Consider the following 22,092-nt stretch of genomic DNA (forward strand, 5'->3'; position numbering starts at 1 on the left):
TAATGCAGTTGATGTACTTTATATGGATTTCAGCAAAGCCTTTGACACAGTCCCAATGGGAGACTGGTAAAGAAGGTAAAGGCATATGGTATTCAGCGTGAGAAAGAGGATGGTGGGAGAAGGTGGCTTGCATGACTGGAGACAGGTGTCAAGTAATGCACCACAAGGATCATTACTGGGTGCCTTATTGTTCGTGATATATATATATAAGAAAATGTGGAGGGGATGAACTGCAAATTTGCAGATGACACAAACATTGGCCAGGTAGTTGACAATGAGGATGAAGGTCTTAGGTTGGATTGGTCAGATTAATAGCAGATGGATTTTAACACTAATAAGTGTGAGGTGTTGCATTTTGGGAGAAGTAACAAGACAATGGATTATTCAATAAATGATGGGACACTGGGAAGTTCAGAGGAACAGATGAATCTTGGAGTGCTTGCTCATAAATCCCTGAAGGTGATAGGTCATGTTAATAGGGTAGTTAAGAAAGCAACTGAAAATGTATTGCTGGAAAAGCGCAGCAGGTCAGGCAACATCCAAGGAGCAGGAGAATCAATGTTTCGGGCATGAGCCCTTCTACAGGAACCTGAGGAAGGGCTCATGCCCGAAACATCGATTCTCCTGCTCCTTGGATGCTGCCTGACCTGCTGCACTTTTCCAGCAACACATTTTCAGCTCTGATCTCCGGCATCTGCAGTCCTCACTTTCTCCTCCTTAATTAAGAAAGCGTACAGAATATTTACCTTTTTTAAGTTGTGGCATTAGTTATAAGAGCAGGGAGGTTATGTTGGAACAGTACAGAAGTTAGGTTAATCCACAGCTGGAGTACTGTGCTGTTCTGGTCACCATGCTATAGTAAAGGATATAAGTGCACTGGAGATTCACTGGGATGTTGTCTGGAATTGAGCAGTTTAACTATAAAGAAAGGCTGGATAAGGTCAGATTGTTATTGTTACAGTAGAGAAGGTGGAAAGGTTGAGAGATATGGACAAGGTGGATAGAAATCAGATGTTCCCCTTGGTTGAAGGATCAATAAGGAGGGAATAATTTTAAAGTGAAAGAGCAGGAGGTTTAGGAAGGGATTTGAGGAAGCACTTGGGTGGGTGGGAATCTAGAATACACAGCCTAGGAGGGTCATTGAGTCAGAAAACCCCAATCTTTTAAAAGTACTTGGATGAGCTCTTGAAATACCACAACATTCAAGGCAATGGAAAGTGGGCTAATGTAGATTTAACTAATAGTTTTGTCAGTATAGACTCAACATGCCGAATGGCTTTTTCTGTACCATATGATTCTATGAAGACTATGGAGAAGTGATGCTATGAAAGGCATTTGGGATGCTTACCTTTATTCAAGGAGGTATGTAGCTTAAAAGCAGAGACATTATATTGGAGCTGTATAAAACGTGGGTTAAGCCACTGCTTGAGTATTGTATGCAGATCTAGAACCTACATTTTGGAAGGGATTTGATTGCATTGAGAAGGTGCAAAGGAGATTCCCCAGGATTTTGCCTGGGGTTGAGAGTTTCTGTTACAAAGAGAGATTGGATAGAGTGGGATTATTGGGTGTGCTAAGTCTTTTCTTAAACACTTAACTGGTTTCTTGTGATGACAATTCAGTTCTATTCTTCCCAATTATTTCTCATTCAATGCAATAACATCTGCATTGTTTACACCGGTGTCTAAGTGGAATAAAACTGAGAATAAATTACTTGGAGCAATTGTTACTGACAACAATTGTTAACTATTAACTATGGCAATCTTTAGGCAGAATTTTTTAAAAGGTTGCATGTAAAAGTTAGAATACAGAATCACATGGAATAGTGATTATGCTTCTAAACTTTTGAAATCTCACCGTAACTCAAAAGTAAATAATTTAACCTTTTTTGAAATTAACTAGAAAGTTAGTATTGGTGATGATGATTATGAAACTCTTACTGGCATAAAAACTGATCCAATACATTGTCCTTTCTAGAAATGTGCTATTCCTACTTGGACTAACCTATATGTGTTTCCAGACCCACAGCAATTTGGTTGACTCTCAATGGCCTCTGAAATAGTCCAGCAAGCAACTTATTAGCATTAATAAGCCAGTACTACTTTCTCAAGGGCAGTTAGTGAAGTGCAATAAATGAATCATACAATCTACCTAGATATTGGTGATCCTATCAATGTTGTTTCTTCAGCATCTGAAAATGTGTTACTGGAAAAGCGCAGCAGGTCAGGCAACATCCAAGGAGCAGGAGAATCGACTTTTGGGCATGAGAACTTCTTCAGGAACCTGAAGAAGCATTCATGCCTGAAACGTTGATTCTCCTGTTCCTTGGATGCTGCCTGACCTGCTGCGCTTTTCCAGCAATACATTTTCAGCTCTGATTTCCAGCATCTGTAGTCCTCACTTTCTCCTCAAAGGTTTCTTCAGCATCCCCAAGGTTAAACTTTCCACCATTTTTGGCTATGCCTTTAGCTATTACACTCATTAAATAAACTTGGTTTGAATGCTGATCTTGTCAGTAACGGACGCAGCCTACAAATGAAAAATTATTTTAAAATTTCAAATGCTCACATTTGCTCTTTGCATCCTTGCTTCCTACGCCGACTATTCTGTCTTTCAATGTTGTTTCTTCTGTGTGTGCCTCCTCTTTTTCTTCCTCCGTGGAAATGATTTCATCGGAACAGATTTGTTCACCCTCATCCTTTGGAATAGACTCTGCATCTGCTCCTTCTGTCTTGGTGTCCTCTTGAATGGTAGGTCCTTCTAAACATTTCTGTGTTCTCTTTCTCAATTCTGTCATTTCACCTACAGAGTAAAATCTTCAATGATATTGAAAACCTCATTGGAACAGTAGAACACTCTAAATTCACTTAGCAAAAAACTAAAAATTACCATTATTCACCACTGGCAACTCAGGCATAAAATTGACTGAACAAAGCAATTCCTCTTCAACAGGTACACAGTCAAACATTTTCATCAGACAAACAAATGTAGTTTTTAAAAATACTAGATATTGTCGATTCCATCCTGCAATATCTGCCAGATGTAATTTTTAACTTCTGGAATGAATTTGCACTAAAATTTAAACAATATTACCACTACTCCCTCAGAATATTTACTGCCCCAATAAAATGGGTTAGTACAGCACAGCAAATATAAAGTTTAATATTAAAGCAATAATTCATATTTTACAACTGATACACATTTTGTTGAGGCATAAAAGCCTCACAGGAAATATAGTCCAACTGATCCAAATAAGACATCATAGCTAGTAAGGGATGTTAAAGACTTCATGAGTCAGGAATGTTTGCAGTCAAAGTCACTTCTGGATTTTGGGTTTTTTTCTGATTATAGACTGATTTAAGGTATATAAGCTAGAGGCAGGTATATGGAGTTAAATCACAGAACAGGCATGATCCCACTGAATGGCAGAACAGGCTCAAGAGCCTGAATGGCATACTCCTGGTTTTATGTTCCTAATCCTTTGATTCCATGTTCCTTTGTTAGAATACTGAAGCTCAAATGTGTGAACCAGAAGTCAGTGTAGAAATACATAAATTTGGAGAGTTCAAAGAATACTATGCACAGTGCATACAAGCTCCTTTAACAATTACTATAAGTATTTGTGATTTGGAGTGCTTCCAATTAAACTTGTTGGACTATAACCTGGTAGTGTGATTTTTAACTATATAAGTATTTCGTAAGTATGAAACTGAAAAACTGTTCTATCAAATTGCATTGCTTCATTATCCTTAACAACCTTCTGGTCTTGGTAGCCACTCATAGGTATAAGTAGTGTCACTCAGGCACGTTTTATCTTGTTAAAAATTTGACATTCTTTGACCTGTTTGCAGGTTAACTACATCTTTAACATTGTGCTCTGGGCAGACAGAATACACCAGTGTTTCTGCTGCAGTAGCTTTATCATGTGGGCATCAGTTTTGTTGTGTTAGCACCACTAAAACTCAGCCTACTGATCAGTCATTGAGAGGCATGCTGCCACTGTGAAAGTCAATTTCTACTGTAATGCCAAGAATAGTCAGTTTGCTGTTTGTTTGGTAGCTATTGGTGCTGCTGGGTGGGCTGCCAGTCTTAGGCTCAAACTGCTTGCACCATTTAAATAATTGGTGAGTCTGTAGGTCTTTGTGTTTTCAGACTTCAGATGTCCAGACTGGAGAGCTTCTAGTGAATGAGATTTAAGGAAAACACATTTTAATGTTAACGCAAAAAGCAATAAGCCTGATGATGGAAAGGATATAAGGCTTTGCTAGAGAATGACTAAGGAATTGATGAAAAAGTAATTAGCAAGAAAGATTGTAAAAGCTGATATATGGATGTATGAAAGAAAGAGATTGGAAAAATTCAACAAGTCCCTTACAGGCATAGAAAAGAAAAATTAAAGTAGGAAATAGCAGAGACATTAAACAACAACATTTTAATCTGTCTTCATGACAATTAATGGACAAGAAGGAGACTCCGTAGAAATATAGTGCCTTCTAAATCCAAGGGCACAGCGAATGATCCAAGGGATCATTGAAAATTTAATCTAATTACTAAACCAATCTTGCTCAGTACAGAAGACAAAAATTAAATACAAGCATACTTATTATTAAACTGCAATGCACACCAGAAATATGTAATACATGTAATTTACACTTAACTGCACAGATTTACTTCTCTAACTGACAGACAAGAAGTAAAACTAAATCAATTTATTTAAGGTGGCATTGTGGCTCAGTGGTTAGCACTGCTGTCTCAGTGCCAGGGGCCTGAGTTTAAGTCCACACTTGGGCAACTATGTGTGGGTTACCTCCAGTTTCCTCCCACATTCCAAAGTTGCGCAGGTTAAGTGGACTGGCCAAACTAAACAACCCACAGTGTCAAGGGATGGGCAGACCATGTGGCTTAACCATCAGAAATGCAGAGTAACAGGGACAGAGTAAGGGGTTGGGCTTGGATGGGTGCTCTGCTGAGGATCAGTGTGGGTTTGACAGGCCAAATGGCCTGCTTCCACGCTGTAGGAATTCTACTTCTCTATTCAGTGCTTTATGTGCTTAGAATACTTCTATAGAATAAAAAGATCTACTCAGACAAGTAAATCTAAAATCAATGCAAATGTACCTCTGAAATTGTTTCCAGTCAAAATTTCAGAATCCAAGATCGCAAGAAAGATAATGTGATGCATCAGGGTGCAAAAGAGAGTTCTGGATCAAATGCTTCAGATTGTAGTCGGCGAAGAAGTAAATTGTGAAAGTATAAAAACGTACATTGGTCATGGAAAGAAAGAAGGATTCCCAGACAAAGAAATTATTTTCTCTAACAAGCTTGAAGTAGAGGCCTCCAAAATAAATGATTGTATATTTTTGTGACAATGAATGATGCATTTGGAAGAATGAATCAAGTAATCTAAATGTTACAATCCTAAAGAAGCTGCAGGAATAGAGACACCAAGAACTCTTGAAAAAAGGCAGTTCAAGCCAATAAGAAAACACAGCTTAAGGTAATCAGCAAAATAATTGGTGGGGGGTGGAATCCGATTTTCTTTTAATTACAATAATTCATTATGATCTAGAATGAGCGCCTGCAAGGTTCATAGAAACAAATTCAATACTTACTTTTAAAACTGGATAAATATCTAAACAATGTAAAGCTGCAATATTATGGTGAATGAACAGCAGAATGGATCAAAGCCTTTCAAATAGCCAACACAATATGGCTGGGCTAAAAGATCTCCTTTAAAGCTGCATTCTACCATTACTCGGAGTACTCAAAGTACAACAAGCAAATCATTGGCTCAAGGGTGGATGGACCAAATGAGCAATATGAGGCCCAACAGTTAGAATAATGTACTCTATGTTGTGGTTCTGTTCGCCGAGCTGTAAATTTGTGTTGCAGACGTTTCGTCCCCTGTCTAGGTGACATCCTCAGTGCTTGGGAGCCTCCTGTGAAGCGCTTCTGTGATCTTTACTCTGGCATTTGTAGTGGTTTGAATCTGCCGCTTCCGGTTGTCAGTTCCAGCTGTCCATTGCAGTGGTCGGTATATTGGGTCCAGGTCGATGTGCTTACTGATTGAATCTGTGGATGAGTGCCATGTCTCTAGGAATTCCCTGGTTGTTCTCTGTTTGGCTTGTCCTATAATAGTAGTGTTGTCCCAGTCGAATTCATGTTGTTTGTCATCTGCGTGTGTGGCTACTAAGGATAGCTGGTCGTATCGATTCGTGGCTAGTTGGTGTTCATGGATGCGGATCGTTAGCTGTCTTCCTGTTTGTCCGATGTAGTGTTTTGTGCAGTCCTTGCATGGACATACAGGACAGACAACAGGACGTTGAACCTATCAACAAAGAAGGCATACTCAAACTACTGGACCTGTGGTGGCTGTTGGTTTGTGTGCCGTTATGAGTCCTAGTGGTAGCAGTAGTCTGGCTGTCAGTTCGGAAATGCTCTTGATGTATGGTAGTGTGGCTAGTCCTTTGGGTTGTGGCATGTCCTCGTTCCGTTGTCTCTCCCTTAGGCATCTTTTGATGAAATTGCACTGGTATCCGTTTTTGGCGAATACATTGTATAGGTGTTCTTTTTCCTCTTTTTGCAGTTCTGGTGACTGCAGTGTGTTGTGGCTCTTTTGAACAGTGTCTTGATGCAACTGCTTTTGTGTGTGTTCGGGTGGTTGCTTTCATAGTTCAGGAGTTGGTCTGTGTGTGTGGCTTTCCTGTTTACCTTTGTGGTGAATTCTCCGTTCGGTGTTCCCTGTACCATCATGTCTAGGAATGGGAGTTGGTTGTCCTTTTCTTCCTCTCTAGTGAATCTGATTCCTGTGAGCGTGGCGTTGATGATCCGGTGTGTGTTCTCTACTTCTGTGTTTTTAATGATTACAAAGGTGTCATCCACATATCTGACCCAGAGTTTGGGTTGAATTTGCGATAAGACTGTTTGTTCTAATCTTTGCATTACCGCTTCTGCTATGAGCCCAGAGATGGGTGAGCCCATGGGTGTGCCGTTGATTTGTTCATATATTTGGTTGTTGAATGTGAAGTGTGTTGTGAGGCACAGGTCCAGTAGTTTGAGTATGCCGTCTTTGTTGATAGGTTCAACGTCCTGTTGTCTGTTCTGTATGTCCATGCAAGGACTGCACAAAACACTACATAGGACAAACTGGAAAACCGCGAATGATCCGCATCCATGAACACCAACTAGCCACGAATCGATACGACCAGCTATCCTTAGTAGCCACACACGCAGATGACAAGCAACATGAATTCGACTGGGACAGCACTACTATTATAGGACAAGCCAAACAGAGAACAGCCAGGGAATTCCTAGAGGCATGGCACTCAGCCACAGATTCAATCAATAAGCACATTGACCTGGACCCAATATACCGGCCACTGCAATGGACAGCTGGAACTGACAACTGGAAGCGGCAGATTCAAACCACTACAAATGCCAGAGTAAAGATCACATAAGCGCTTCACAGGAGGCTCCCAAGCACTGAGGATGTCACCTAGACAGGGGACGAAACGTCTGCAACACAAATTTACAGCTCGACGAACAGAACTACAACAACGAGCACCCGAGCTACAAATCTTTTCACAAACTTTGAATGTACTCTATCTTCACAATTCAGACGAAGTATTTGAGAACAACCAAATTATTTAAATTCTAAGACTTTCTGGGAAGACTAAAAAAGATGCAACAAATGAATGGGCCATTATTTTGGCTAATTTTGGAGCTACAGGTTTAGGATTGGAAAAATTTTGTAAAATCAGATTAAGAAGCAGGAATTCGTGTATAATAATCTGGTTAATTATCTCCCACCCAAGTACTGGAAAAAAGCAAGGAAAGGAAGATTATCTGAAACTGAATTGGAAGAATTTCAACCTGATTAACAGATCTTAGGATTCCAGAAGTGAACTAAACTAATTGGTTCTATGTCAAAAGTTCGTACAGTACTTATTTTTAATTTATTCATGGGGTGTGGGTATTGCTGGTTTGGCCAACTTTATTGCATATCCTTAACATACATTTTCTAATCAGTAGATAGAAGAAGCTTTTGTCACAGGGACTGAAGGCAACAGCTTCTCTCACCCCAGCCTTTCCAAGGTACTGTCAGCAACTGATTTGACTAGAAGATGTTACAACCGAGCTCAATAACGGTCCTATCTGCAGTATACTCCTATACTTTCCAGCAAGTGTCACTCAGTGATAACCAGAAGTGAAAGCCATTGCTGACCATCCCCCTCTAGCTCAGCGGTACTGAGGCCGATTACAAAGTCCCAGATTTGATCAGATAACTCAAATTTCTGCAAAGCTAATATTATAATGGTACAGTCCTTTCCTATTTGCACTGGATGATCCCATCCAAAATGTGAATTTTTTTTCAATCGTGATTGACCTTTTGACCATTTTTTTTAAAAATCACCTTTTTTGTTTCAACTGATCCCTGTAATTTGTGTTTTTTCGCCTATCAGCAAAACATCCATGAACCTACCCACATGTCAATCGTGGAGTTCAAACCAAAAAGAGCCACTGCTAATTTTGATCTATAATGTTCTGAATTTTAACTAATCCTCACATAATACATTTAATCAGTCGATCGCACAACGCACTTCCACAATCCATGCTTCCAGAGCTCAGATGTATTTAGACCAAGGCAGGAAGAGAAATGTCTGTCTTCCTGTTTAAAAGCTCCTGGTTCAGTTTGCGGATGTAATTTGCAACTATGGAAACCCGACCGCGAGTGTAACCAATTCGGCAATGAAAAAGAGAATAAAATGCATTTCAAATCTTATTTCGGTCATTCAGTTTTTGCGAGTTACATTCATGAAGATAGATACAAACCTGATACATTCATAGCCCGAGCCAGCGAGCATGCGCGGGACGCCTGTGTGTGTGTGTGTGTGTGTGTGCGCGCGCGCTGCTTGGACAATTGCAGATAAACAACAAAGCAGCAGTGGCTGCAAAAAAGCAACACCAAGCATTTGTAGTCATACAACCATTTGCAATCTTATGATGCTAACATTACTGATAATCAAAGGACCTATGAACCCGTCTCCCCAGCCAGAATTCCCCGCGCGGGTGCTGCAAGTAATTGTGTCCGATGTGTTTAAAACATGGTTCCCATGCATCAACAAATGGCTCTTTTCACTTGGAAGTTTCAGTCTTGTTATAATCTTTTACTTTCCTCTTTTGAATTCATTGATAGATTCACTGAAACGTGCGATCGCAGTCTGTTCACCTACCGTAGTTGATAGTGAAGGCCAATGAAACGAAGAAAAACATGTTAGAAGCGTGCAGGGCTTGAGAATTCAGGTCAGTTTGTTATGATCTGAGTTTGAGAGTTGTGAAAAAGTCAGACCCCAGACTGAAATCTGTTTGATAGTTTTTTTTTAAATTCTCCTTGACAACATTGTCTTTTTCCTGTGTGAATACTGACGAAAAATATTCATTTAGCACTTCCTACCTCCTTGGACTCCAGGCACAACTTCCCACTACTGTACATGACCAGCCCTAATCTTAGCTGAAAAATGTGTTGCTGGAAAAGCGCAGCAGGTCAGGCAGTGTCCAAGGAGCAGGAGAAATGACATGCAGGTCCTTGGCCTCCTCCATTGCAAGACCATGGCAACATGACGCCTGGAGGCGTCTGCCTCATCTTCTGCCTAGGAACCCTCCAACCACAAGGGATGAATGCAGATTTCTCTAGTTTCCTTATTTCCCCTCCCCCCACCTTATCTCAGTCCCAACGCTCGGACTCAGCACCGCCTTCTTGACCTGCAATCTTCTTCCTGACCTCACCGCCCCCTCCCCCTCTCCGGCCTATTACCCTCACCTTAAGCTCCTTCCACCTATCGCATTCCCAACGCCCTTTCCCCCAAGTCCCTTCTTCCTACACTTAATCTTAGCCTGCTTGGCACACCGTCCTCATTCCTGAAGAAGGGCTTATGCCCGAAACGTCGATTCTCCTGTTTCTTGGATGCTGCCTGACCTGCTGCGCTTTTCCAGCAACACATTTTTCAGCTCTGATCTGCAGTCCTCACTTTCTCCCAGCCCTAATCTTACTATAGTCATTCTTTTATTCCTGACATCCCGATAGAAAGTGTTTAGGGTTTTTTTGAAGTCTTTGGCAGATAGGATCATGTCTCCTCCTGGCTCTTAGTTCTCTCTTTAGGTCCTTCCTAGCTAACTTGTAACTTTCAAGTGCCCTAAAATCAATGCATTACTCAACTGGGAGTCAATTTAGGGCCACTAATATAACCTATCACCATTTGTTAAAGGAATCATGCAAGTTAAGGCATGGACAGCAGAGTTTTGTTTGAGGTTAGGTTAGGGTGGAAGGTAGGACGCCATTCAGTTTGTTGTAATATTGGGTGTGATCTTCCAGCGTCAGTCAGTGTAGGCAATGGCCAGTCAGTGGGGAAAACGTGTTGAAAATAAAAAATAGGTTATTATCAATTAGGTTGCTGGACAACAAAGGCATGGAGAAATTGAGAGGGAAGATTTACTTCAGTAAACAGGACCAGCAGCAAACTCTAGCGGTTGCCAATTAGTTTCCACGTGAAGAAATTGCAGCAGAAGGTCCCCTCAATTTGCAGAGGAAATACAGGAAGCACAGCATCTACCAATGCCAATACCATGTTGCTCCAGATGAGCAAGGCACATTGCTGCTATGGACTATGGATGTCCAAGGACACCATTACAGAACTTTGTTGTCACTAGAACAGGCCACATGACCTGAAACAATAGGTGGTCATTCTATCTCAGTGGCCTTCAAGATAACAGTGATGCTAAATTTGTATGCAACTGGCAGCTTCCAAGGATCCACTGGGGGGTCCTGTATGGGATCTGTCAATTTGAATCAAGTCTGTTATTGATGCAATTTGTGACAGACCAAACCACTTCGTCTCATTTCCTCATGGTGAGGACGGACGGTGCTGCAGTACTGACCCAGGCAGTAGGTTTTGCCAACATAGCTGGCTTCCCCTAAGTAAATAGTGCTACAGACCCTACACACATTGAGAGTACCATGTCATAACAGACCGACTTCAGTAATAGAAAAGGATTCCCTCAATGTACAAGAAGAAAGTGAGGACTGCAGATGCTGGAGACCAGAGTTGAAAATGTGGTGCTGGAAAAACACAGCAGGCCAGGCAGCATCCAAGAAGCAGGAGAATCGACGTTTCGGGCATTAGCCCTTCTTTCAGGAATGAGGCTGGTGTGCCAAGTGGGCTGAGATAAAGGGTGGGGGTGGGGGGGGGGGGGGTTGCTGGGAGCACCTCATCTTCCACCTAGGAACCCTCCAACCACATGGGATGAATGTAGATTTCTCCAGCTTCCTCATTTCCCCTCCCCCCACCTTATCTCAGTCCTAACCCCCAAATTCAGCACCACCCTCTTGACCTGCAATCTTCTTCCCAACCTCTCCACCCCCACCACCTCTCCGGCCTATCACCCGCACGCACACTTCCTCCCACCTATCGCATTCCCAGCGCCCCTCCCCCAAATTCCCTCCCCCCTACCCTTTATCTCAGCCTGCTTGTCACACCTCCCTCAATGTACAAGTCAACTATGGTCATCAGTGCTACATCTTAGAAGTATGTGCCTGATACCCTGGAAGTTGGTATGATGCCCATATCTTTGAGAACTCTCATGATTCTGCCCCATTTCAAAGGACAGATGTCAAGCAATACAACAGCTTGTCCCTGTAACCCATGGCCAATGACTCCATTATATAATCCCTGACTGTAGCCAAGCATCGATATGATACAGCCCATTCTTCCACCAGGGCCAATGTGGAGCAAACACCTTTTGAAATTCCATTGCTTTAATCAATGTTGGGGGTGTGGGTTGGGGGTGGGGGGGAGGTGGGGGATTGTCCAGACAGTGTATGTTACAGAATCCATGCATGCCGTGCTCTATACCATTTGATCAGCAGAGTGGGGAAATCAATGGATGTTGAAAAACCAGCACAGCTCAGCAATTCTCTGAGGAAGAAGATGAAGAACAGCAGGGGGTACATCACCTTTAATATGATAAAGTAGTGCAGTATCAGGTGTACTGGGCCATTCAGAGTCTAATTGGAAACCCATTTCCAATTGATCTGAATTAGATGAGGTGATCATTCACTGACTGTAGTTTGTTGTTGCTCAAGAGGCAAGGAAAACCCTTTATTAGCCCAAGAAGAAAATGCAGCTTTTTGTTTCATTTGCCCTATCTTGCTTCTTGCTGTTGTTTATAAAGGTTAATGTTTTCAACTGTCTGGAGGCTTTCCAACATGTGATGTTCCTATATTAAACAATGACAACATGATATGCTGCAGTGGGTGTGACAGAAGGAAAGGCAAGCCTTCAGACATGATTCTAATATGATAGGGTGCAAAGAACAGAAAGCCTGTGTTGCTTGATTCTTATACTTGCTGTCACAATGACAGTTGATCGGACAGATGGCAATGTAAAGTAGAAATACACTTACAAATACGAGCTGCTACTTGCAACGAAATGTCATCCAGGCCACCTCAGAAGCTGTTGTTTGTTTGTTTCTCTCCTATTGCAGGTACAATGAAGGGTCATTCAATGTTGGCAGCGTTTGACTTGCTATTGGGTATTAAATATGGCATTGGCAGTGGGAATCCCTGAAGATCCAGGCAGTGATGAGTGCTACTGCTGATGAGACCAGAGAGAGAGAGAGAGACACATAATAGAGACGTGGTGCTTACATTATGATAGCAAGCAGCAGAGAATTGTGTGAAGTAACTCCCTAAAGCTCACAGAGAGAAACTCTCCATGAAACTCCCTGAAATTGATACTTAACCAATTCTTGGTGAAATTCAGCACATTAAGTCTAAAAGTAGCAAAAACATAGATTAGTGTCGTAGCAACATATGAGTTGATGCAAAGGTGCAGTGCACATTGAGGAAGTAGAAGTCGTCAGTCTAATTAACTTCAGGAATTTAATTGGAAATTTGGTAACTAGAGTACGGATGGTTTAGTTCTTGCTCATGAGAGCCAGAATGGTATGGAATAAATTTCACAACATCAGCTTCCTGGCTTGATTCTCTAAAGCTGATTTTATAACTTTTTTGTCAGTAAACTCTTCTTTGTTGAAACTGTGCAGTCAAAATAAATGTGTACCATTTATATTTAATATTAAATGATTAAATTTTCAATTTTTTTCTCTTTTTTTCTAAAATTACTATCCTGACTCACATTCTGCTGCCACAATTTTAAATTGAAATGAAAATAAATCTTAAAATGTTACTTTTTGCAATGAGTTATGAACTCTCAAATGCTGAACATTTTAGTGATAATCTCTGCACAATTCCAGATTATTCACACAATTTGCATTAACTGTAATAGCCATTCACAGAAATCCATTTCATATTTCAATAATAAAACATTTGTCAATTAATCCAAATCATTTTAAGTCAAAACATAAAACAACAAGTTTCTGCTAAATTTATTAATATCCAAGATCATGTGTCCAGCAGCAAAACATTTGCATATTCAAATATGCTTTCAATTACCAAAAACATATTTGAGTAGTCACTTCATTTTTAAAAGAATATGGAAAATGCTGAAAACATTTATCCTATTTCTTTCTCAAAGTACTTTTTAAAAATTATTCCACGGGCTTTTTACTTTTCTCTTTCTCCTAATGCTTTTGTTTTGATTTTAAGTCCAAATAATCCAGAGTTTCTTTTTAAAAATATAGCTCAGTTTCACAATGTTGTTTTGAAAGGTCAGATATTATTTGTTCGCTGATAGACATTAGTGTCACTGGCTAGGCCAGCATTTATTGTCCATAGCGAAATGCCTTTCAGAATGTGTCGGTGAGCTATCTTCTTGCATTGATGCAAGTAAGTACATTCAAGAGTGCTCTTTGGAAGAGATCTTCAAAATTTTGACTGATCAACAGTCAAAGAATGGCAATGTAATTCCAAGGCTGAAAAGTGTTAACTCAGCAGTTTCCTAAACAATTTATTTTTGTTTTTAAAAATTGTCAGATGCAGGATCAACAACAGACTAAGCCTGACCCAGTCCAGTCTATCACAAGTTAACACCCACAGTCATTCATTTCCCAATGACAATTTTCTAACATATAACCACATCATTTGTAGTTTTCTCTGCAGTGAAGGAAGCAATATGTTGAAGGGTTTTCACATCATCCTGATAAAGAACTTTTTATTCTTTGTTTTAAACAACTCTTCTATTTTACAAGAACAAGAGTTTCCCAATCCTTTGAATCATGTACAAAAATTTCTGGATTTCTTCTTTTTAATACCAATTCTTTTTCCTTAGGTCTGTGCAAAATTATGTTAATATTATCAATTTACGGGATGCCTTGAACATTTTTCTGTTTTAGCTTCTACATAGATGCATGGTGTTGTCAATGCTATATGAAGTAAATAAGTAGCCTGAGGTTGCTAAACTGCTTTACAATTTGGAATTTTCTGGTTGTGTAATACAGTGTTTGTTTATATAGCATTAATGTTTACTTGCTGTAAATAAAATTCACCAGTGTAGCTCAAGTTATGCTGTAGCATTATACATAGGTATTTCCAAAACTCTACATCTTGTCTTGTTAAAATTTCATATTATTTTGCTTGTCTTTACAGACTTTCTCTGTGTACATAATCTCAGATATTTGCTGCTCCTCAGTGTATGGATTAGCATTAGTATTCTTGCTAAACCATGTTGATTCTACTGAATGTTTTCTTCATTGCTGAACCAGTCTTGTTTGAAGGTTGCACATTTTGAAAGGCATCAATCAGGCTCTACTCCTGGAGTTGTTCTGGCTAGATCCTGTGTGGCAAGGAGAAGTATCATCACCAAGGACGCTCCAACAAGTGATCTGAAGTTCCTTTTGTAATAAGGATATAAAACTCATTACTTTTTCATTTTCTATATTTGTATCCATGGAATCTCCAGATCATGAATAAAATCTGTTCTATGTCCAAATCCACCCTGAGTTTAGTCATTTAATCTAACTACTTATAACCAAAACTTTTTTACATCCAGTTTTCATAACTTTCTAAATGTATATCCAGTCATTTTCCAATTCACAATCTCTTAACCATTCTGAATTTATACAAATCTGGCTGGAAAAATATTATTGCCTGTTCTGAAGAAAGATCCTTTCACTGAAACATTAACTGTTTTTCTCTCCACAGGTGCTACCAGATCTGCTAATTTCCAGCATTTCTCTTGTTTATTTCATATTTTCATCATCTTCAATATTTTCCTGTTATATTTCTTAGTTGTTGGCCTGACTCTCACTTATTGGCCTTTTTTCTTAAATGTTGAGGCAGAATTAAATAAAGAATTAAATACCCAACTCAACATATTAGGAAACAGTGACAGTGATTCTAAAAGAACAGACATCTGGCAAAAGAAACTTAACAAAGTGAAATGTGAAGCAGTGGATTTTGGAAGAACAAAATAAGAGAAAATCTAAATTTAAATAATAAAATGTGAAGGGAATGTAAGGAGAACCTGAGGATGCACATTCACACATCAGATGTAAGGACAAAGTGATGAACCTATATTTTTAAAAAAACACATGAAATTCCTGGCTCCATGAAGGGGAAGTGGACACAAAAACAAGCGTGTTGCGTTAAAATTGTTTTAATCACTAGTTAGAACTCAACTGCAATGATGTACACAATGGGTATTGTACTTTAGGGATGATGTCAAGGCTTCAATGTTATCTCATCAATGACTGTATAATGAAAGCATACTCTTGCATTCAATTCCCCTTACGATAAATGTAAATGTTCTATTATCTTTCCTGATTTACTTCCTATACTTGCATACTAACCTTCTGTGATTCATTCACTACAACACCCATATCTCTCTTCATCTTCGAGTTCTGCAACCTTTCACCATTTAGATAATATGCTTCTTTGTTATTTTTTCCGTCAAAATAGACAATTTCACATTTGTCAACATTGTACTCCATTTGCCAGATCTTTGCTTACTTGTTTAACCTACCTATATCACCTTGTAGGCTTCTTATGTCATCTTCACAACTCACTTTCCCACCTACCTTTATGACATCAGCATCCAAATTATTCATATAAATTGTAAAAAGTTGAGATCTCTGCACTGACCCCTGTGGTACACTACTTGTGAAATCCTACCAGTCTGATAAAAGCCCAACTTATTCCTATTCTCTGGTTCCTGTTAGCAAACTAATTTTCAATCCATGCCAAAATGTTACTCTCTATACCACGTGCTTTAATTTTCCACAATAACCTTTGATGTGTCACCTTTTCAAAAGACTTTTGGCAATCTAAATATAATGCATAAGTTACTACTTCAAAGAAGTCCAAAAAATTACTTAAACATGACTTCCCTTTGACAAAATCAAGTTGGCTTTACCTCGAACTTACTGAGTGCCTTGTTATAACACTTATAATTAGCTTCTATCATTGTCCCTGTGACAGATGTTAAACTAACAGGCCTGTAGTTTCCTGCTTTCTGCCTACAGCCATTTTATTAATGAAGAAGTTACATTAGCTATTTTCGAATATAAAGAAATCCTTCCTGAATCTGATGTGTTTTGGAAAATTATAACCAGCACATCATTATTTTACTTGCTACTTCTTTGAAGTCTCAAGGATTAAATCCACCAGGACCTGAGGACATGTCACTTCACAGTTCCAATAGTTTACTCAACATCACTCCTCTGGTAATTTAATTTTCTTGAGTTTGTCCCTCCTTTTCAATTTCTGCTTTCAATTTTTCCTTATCAATCTTTTATTAAAACTTTATCTTTTTTCATATTCTGTCCAAACTTCTTTGCATACATCAGAAAGGAAGCAAGAATGATCTCTTGACAGTAGCTTCTGGGGAAATTGAATAAAAGTATGAGAGGTTTTAGATTATGTCGGGAAAAGCTGTTTCCACTTGCAGAAGGGCTTGTGAGCAAGGAACAATAAATTAAAACAATTGGTAAAGAGACAAAAAGGAGAGAAGATTCTTTTTCAAAATCAGCAACTGTTAAGATCTGTAATGTACTGCCTGAAAGGAAAATACAACTGTAATAGTAACTTTGAAAAATTAATTGGATGAATGATTAAAAGTAAAAACAAACTGTAAAGAATAGGGTCATGTCTAATTGAATAGGGTTTTCAGTCAGAACTTTCTCTGGGCTGTACGATAGATTTTTTTTGGACAAGGAAATTAAAAAAGGAAAACCTTGGGTTTATATACATAAATCCTAAAATTTAACACTAAACACCCATAGGAGACGATAGAACAAATAATGAAAGGCTTTGTCAAAGAATTAGGTTTAGTGCCATATCTTATGGAGGACAAATAAATAATTAGATTAATTGTTGGTCATGGCCGTGAAAATGTCACAAACAAGTGCAAAGAGAGGACAAATTGTAAGAGTCCAGAGATCATAGAGGTGTAGGATTGGAGGCAGTCACAGAGATGGGCAGTAATAGGGGGATTTGTCAAAACTTAAGAACTGAAGTTTTGTTCAGCCATAGATACATTGGCTCAGTAATCACAGAACAACGAATAAATGTAATTTGAGTATAAGTCGGAATACAGCTGGTAGTTATGGATGAGTAGAAATCTAAATACGGAGCTTACAAAGTGAGTTTTGTGGGAGCATCATGTCTCCTGGGAAAAATGTGAGCAATGAAGCATGGAGGATATGTATCTTTTGTTGGTACCTTTTACCACATTCATTTCCAACATAAGGCAAATAATTGTTGTATGTATGACTACTTTAAAAGTAATATTTTCTTGGCGTTTCCTAGTTTTCTTATTTTGTTAAAATTTTGACTGATAATTAGCCTACACCCCAACACGTTCTCATGTAAGGTAAATTTACGCGGACCAGTAATTGTTTGTCTTCAGATGCTGCCAGATCTGCTGAGTACTTTTAGAATATTCCACTTTCATTTCAAATTCAGATGATCTCAGTCCCTTGTTTGAGTCTGTTGCAGTTTATAATGGAGAAATAAAACGATAAAGCAATTAGCTTAAATCTGAAACAAAAATCAGATTTTGTATTTTGTAAACATTAATAAAATATTGTTGATAAATATATGGACTTTGATGTGATTCTTTATTATTCATTAGAAAAAACTGAGTCATACGCAGAAATTCTTTATGATTAAGAACCTCTGACTTGTTTATTTAGTTCGGTTACTTTAATGATAATTACCAATCTCTAGTTTCGAGTTGAGTTATTTATCGAACCACATAGGCCATTTACGAGAAGGAACAATAAAAAGAACCTTTGACCGATCGCTGTCTGTTCTGACTAAGACACAGTTCCGGCAAATAACCGTAAATACTGTACTGAGTAGCAGCACAAATAAATAATCTAGTGTTTATGTTTTGTATCAGAGAGAGTGCGGGTACAAAGCAAACGCCTACAAATTTTTTTTAAATTCCACTGTTACACATGTTTATGCATTTCTTAAACGTCAGGATAAATCAATGGTGTTGTGCACATGTACGTGGACCGCAACGGTCCAAGTCTTTAAATAAACACAATCGCAGCCCATTCGTTGCTGATCCCCAATGAAGCGAGAGCTGTGTCAGTGTGTGAGTGATGAGCTCAGTCTCAAACACCTCCCTGCGATCCAGCTCCACATGGGCCACAAATTGTTTCAAAAACCACTGACGTAGGCTGCCATTCATTCCCTTCCACATGGGCGAACCCATTCTCATGGAGGCGGGGAGGGGGGTGATGAGGAAACACAGAAATGTAATCTCTCGGCTACGATAAATCTCAGCAGCTCATTCACGTCCTGGGACGCCTGAAAACTGGTGACATGAAGCAAAACACTCCAGTTTCAACCAACTGTACCGAATGAACTGTCCGGAGGGGCGGGCGATGTCTTGTTGTCCACCCCTCTCCTTGGCTCGAAGGATGGTTGTTTCCGAGTTGACGTCATCCTTTGTTTACACCTGAAAGCCCGCGGCTCCGGGATCGGGACTCGGACCGAACTCTGCAACGCTGCTGCCTCAACATTAACACCTCCCTACACCCCCCCCCCCTCTTCTTTAAACACAGCCCCGGGGACCGCCGTTACAATCCATTCATTCTTCAGATTGGCACTTTTGTTTCCCACACACCCCTCCCGTCAACAAAAGAAAAAAAAATAACACACCACCATGTTAGCAGGTACAAGCTAATGTGTTCAACCGAAAGAGAAACGAGACAGAAAGAAAGAGCATTATCCACCACCGGCAGCACAGAGACCACGGGCAAGATCAAGATGCCGAGGCGCAGGGAGAGCTTCCTCCTGCTCGAACAGGCCGTCACGGCCGACTCGAAGGAGATCGACGCTTTAGTGGCTAAAATCGGGGAGACGTTGCAGTTCCAGCGGATGCCCCACGGTACGAAACAGCAGCAGCAGCAGCAACAACAGCAGCAGAGTCAGCAACTCCAGTACCAGCAGCGGCTGTACCCCCAACACCAGCAGGAGCCCCACGTCTCCGCCAAGTGCGGCCTGTGTTGTATCGAGCGCTGGAAGGTGCCCAGTCGCAACAAGCCGTACAGCGTGCCGCACCGGCTCCGGGAGGCGGCGGCCAACACAGCCAAGAGCAGCCAGGACACCATGCGCCCGTCCCCGGAGTGCGGTCCGCGGCAGCCCGCTCACCAGAAACTCGAGCAGCTCTTGTCCTCCGGCAATCTGATCAAAGAGGCGGTGAGGCGCCTCCACAGCCGGCACCACTATGCACACATCTACTCCGAAAAGCTCACGCTGTAGCGGAGAAGACATTGGCAACAGTGACCCACTCCCACCCCGGGCTTGTGGGGGTGGGGATGGTGCAGAATACAACCGGAGGAGACAGAAAGGGTGAAGAGAGACATAAATCTACAATTTAAAACCCCGATCATTTCTTTATTAGCAACCGTGGCTGACTGTAAAATAGAACACTTCGAAACGATCACAACTCGAATTGATGCAGGACTACGGTGTGAAATTTGAAAGCTTATTTTTTATATATAAAATGTTTTGTCTTAAAGCACTGTATGATATTCTTAGGGAGGTTAATAAAACCCTTGGGATCCACTTTTGCACCAGTCCTCTGACTACAGAGTTTTTTTTAAACAAACGATCCAAAACACAAAAGGTGGATATTGACTTTTTTTTGAACGGGTATTCCTGAGGTTACACAATATATGTTTACAGCAGAGAATCGCACTGGTGTCTGGTGCTTGTTTCTTTGAAGTCAAGGCACCACAAGGTCGTTATCATGCCGACCTGGATTTGTTTTTTTTTGTTTCTCTTTGGACTCCGTGTTTTGATTGACCGTTTCCACAAACGTTTGAATTCCCCAAACCGTTTTATCAGCGTTGAACTGAATAACACATGGCAGCTGAGACGAGACAACCCCTCATTCCAACTGTAGACACAGTACACCAGGAATTCCGCGAACTGTTTACAGTACGTGTCGTACCCCACGGGCTTTGGGACCTGGTTTAATGGACAAGTAGGGTTAAGTTCGCTGTTATTTAATAGTCATTTAATTTTAGCCACAATCAATACGTGTATACTTCGTAACGGAGTATTTTGTTGTTCCTGTTATTCAGGAATTGATGTGTTGAATAAAATAATGCAGTTAAACCACAATTTTTATTCGTATTCTTCAAATATATTTTGCCTCTTAATTTGCAGAGGTTTATTCGGTTTGAAAGGAAATAAGTGGTTTGTGTATGATACCATAGTAAAAGAGTTTCTAATGTTGCTTGTACTAATTAGGAAATCGTGCAGAAATTGTGTGTATAGTGTATTATATGTGGAAGGGCAGCACTATTCAGCCATTTGTATTTAGATCAGGCCTACAGCTGCAGTGAATATTTACATCAAGAGGAGCTGATCACTTGGGGGAAACTTCAGAATTTCAAAAAAATGCATGTTGTTTTAATGAACCACATATGCCTGTATTGAAATGTTTTACCATTTCTTGAAGCTTTGTAGATGTTATATAACTATAAATTTCCAGTGGTTGCTCTTGAAGTGTAGAATTAGTGCTGGGATAACTGAACTATCCTGCTCAAGGTGGATAGATCTGCAACGTAATGTAGATTAACAGAATTTACTAAACCAGCAAACTGCAATGCTCTTGATGTAGTTTAAACACCATAATTTGTATAAAAGTTTTCATACCAATTAGTTGTAAATTAGGTACTGGAATTACAAACATGGTGTAAATGGCCTGTTGAATAAATGTCCCATCAAATAATCAATGGGTTAGGTTATAGATGTTATTTTGCTTGAATCTGAATAAATCCACAATTTGGTTATTCTGAATAATTCATGCAAATTAGTAACCTGTATATCAAGAAAAAATGAGTATTTAATGAATCATTTTTATTTGTGGTGAAGATTACTTTTGAAGATTTTTAAATAAGTTAACTCAAATGAAATCTTGGAGTTAATAATTGGAAAGGAAAACATAGGCCATAACTTGAATTACCTTCCTTTCAGTGCCACTTAAATGCTGTATTTTGATGGAACAATATGGATTACCACTTTTTCAAAACTCGATACCACTCCTACTTTGAAATTGGTGATGTATAAGCAGAATTGTTTAGTCCATTGTCCAATTTCTGGAAGCTGGTTTAGAGAAATTAAGCCATCAATATAAGGAAAGGAAAGAACAGAATTACTGTTGAGACCGTGAAAACAGCTAGTTTCAGATATACCATGCAGCTATTTTTAGTAACTGAAAACAAAAACAAATAGTAGAAAGCATAGATAAGTCATGGTTAGACAAAAGTATATGATAGAACAGCCTGGGAGAGTCTTATGAAATCAGGAGAAAATAAAGACACAACTAAGTGAAAATAAATCGTAAGAGTGTCTTCAAGATTTGGACAGTATCAACAAACTCAGTTGGAGAGAACCAGGAGAAAATACAGGGGAAACAGGAGAAAATAAAGCAAAAGTAAACTTTATTCTAATTTTCCTATATTTTTGCCCAACTGCTTTATTGAAAATACCTCAAGATTGCACAATGGCTATGGATCAATTGCTTCTACGTTAGAGCCTGGAATTTAAGGCGCTTAGGAAATTTGTTGCCCCAAACATGTTCACATCTGTCAGTGTTTATATATCTCTATTGC

The 22,092-nt window shown here is 39.6% G+C and overlaps 2 protein-coding genes across 6 annotated transcripts in view; one reads left to right on the forward strand and one right to left on the reverse strand.

Annotated features, from left to right (window-relative positions):
• LOC140477041 (probable C-mannosyltransferase DPY19L4) overlaps window positions 1-8,879 on the reverse strand; it is a 99,225-nt gene extending 90,346 nt beyond the window's left edge. Inside the window, exons 1-2 of one of the 5 annotated variants that reach the window (XM_072570204.1) lie at window positions 8,833-8,879; window positions 2,569-2,816 (exon numbers count right to left, since the gene is read on the reverse strand). In XM_072570204.1, coding sequence (XP_072426305.1) covers window positions 2,569-2,816; window positions 8,833-8,864 — 280 coding nt within the window. In that variant the 5' untranslated portion in view covers window positions 8,865-8,879. Of the gene's footprint in view, window positions 1-2,568; window positions 2,817-8,482; window positions 8,502-8,600; window positions 8,630-8,832 lie in introns of those variants that run through there. The other 4 variants (XM_072570208.1, XM_072570205.1, XM_072570206.1 and 1 more) reach the window with 4 other exon arrangements.
• Window positions 8,880-18,927: 10,048 nt separating this feature from the next.
• On the forward strand, window positions 18,928-20,596 carry gbp (glycogen synthase kinase binding protein). The gene has a single exon (XM_072570210.1). The coding sequence runs from the start codon at window positions 19,151-19,153 to the stop codon at window positions 19,727-19,729; it is 579 nt and encodes a 192-aa protein (XP_072426311.1). The 5' UTR covers window positions 18,928-19,150; the 3' UTR covers window positions 19,730-20,596.
• Window positions 20,597-22,092: the final 1,496 nt, after the last annotated feature.

This window comes from Chiloscyllium punctatum, chromosome 5 (genome assembly GCF_047496795.1).
Source record: "Chiloscyllium punctatum isolate Juve2018m chromosome 5, sChiPun1.3, whole genome shotgun sequence".
Lineage (NCBI taxonomy): Eukaryota > Metazoa > Chordata > Chondrichthyes > Orectolobiformes > Hemiscylliidae > Chiloscyllium > Chiloscyllium punctatum.

What these genes read in the sequence shown, in the direction of transcription:
- gbp (XM_072570210.1), top strand. Translation starts at nt 19,151, where the DNA reads ATGTGTTCAACCGAAAGAGAAACGAGACAGAAAGAAAGAGCATTATCC.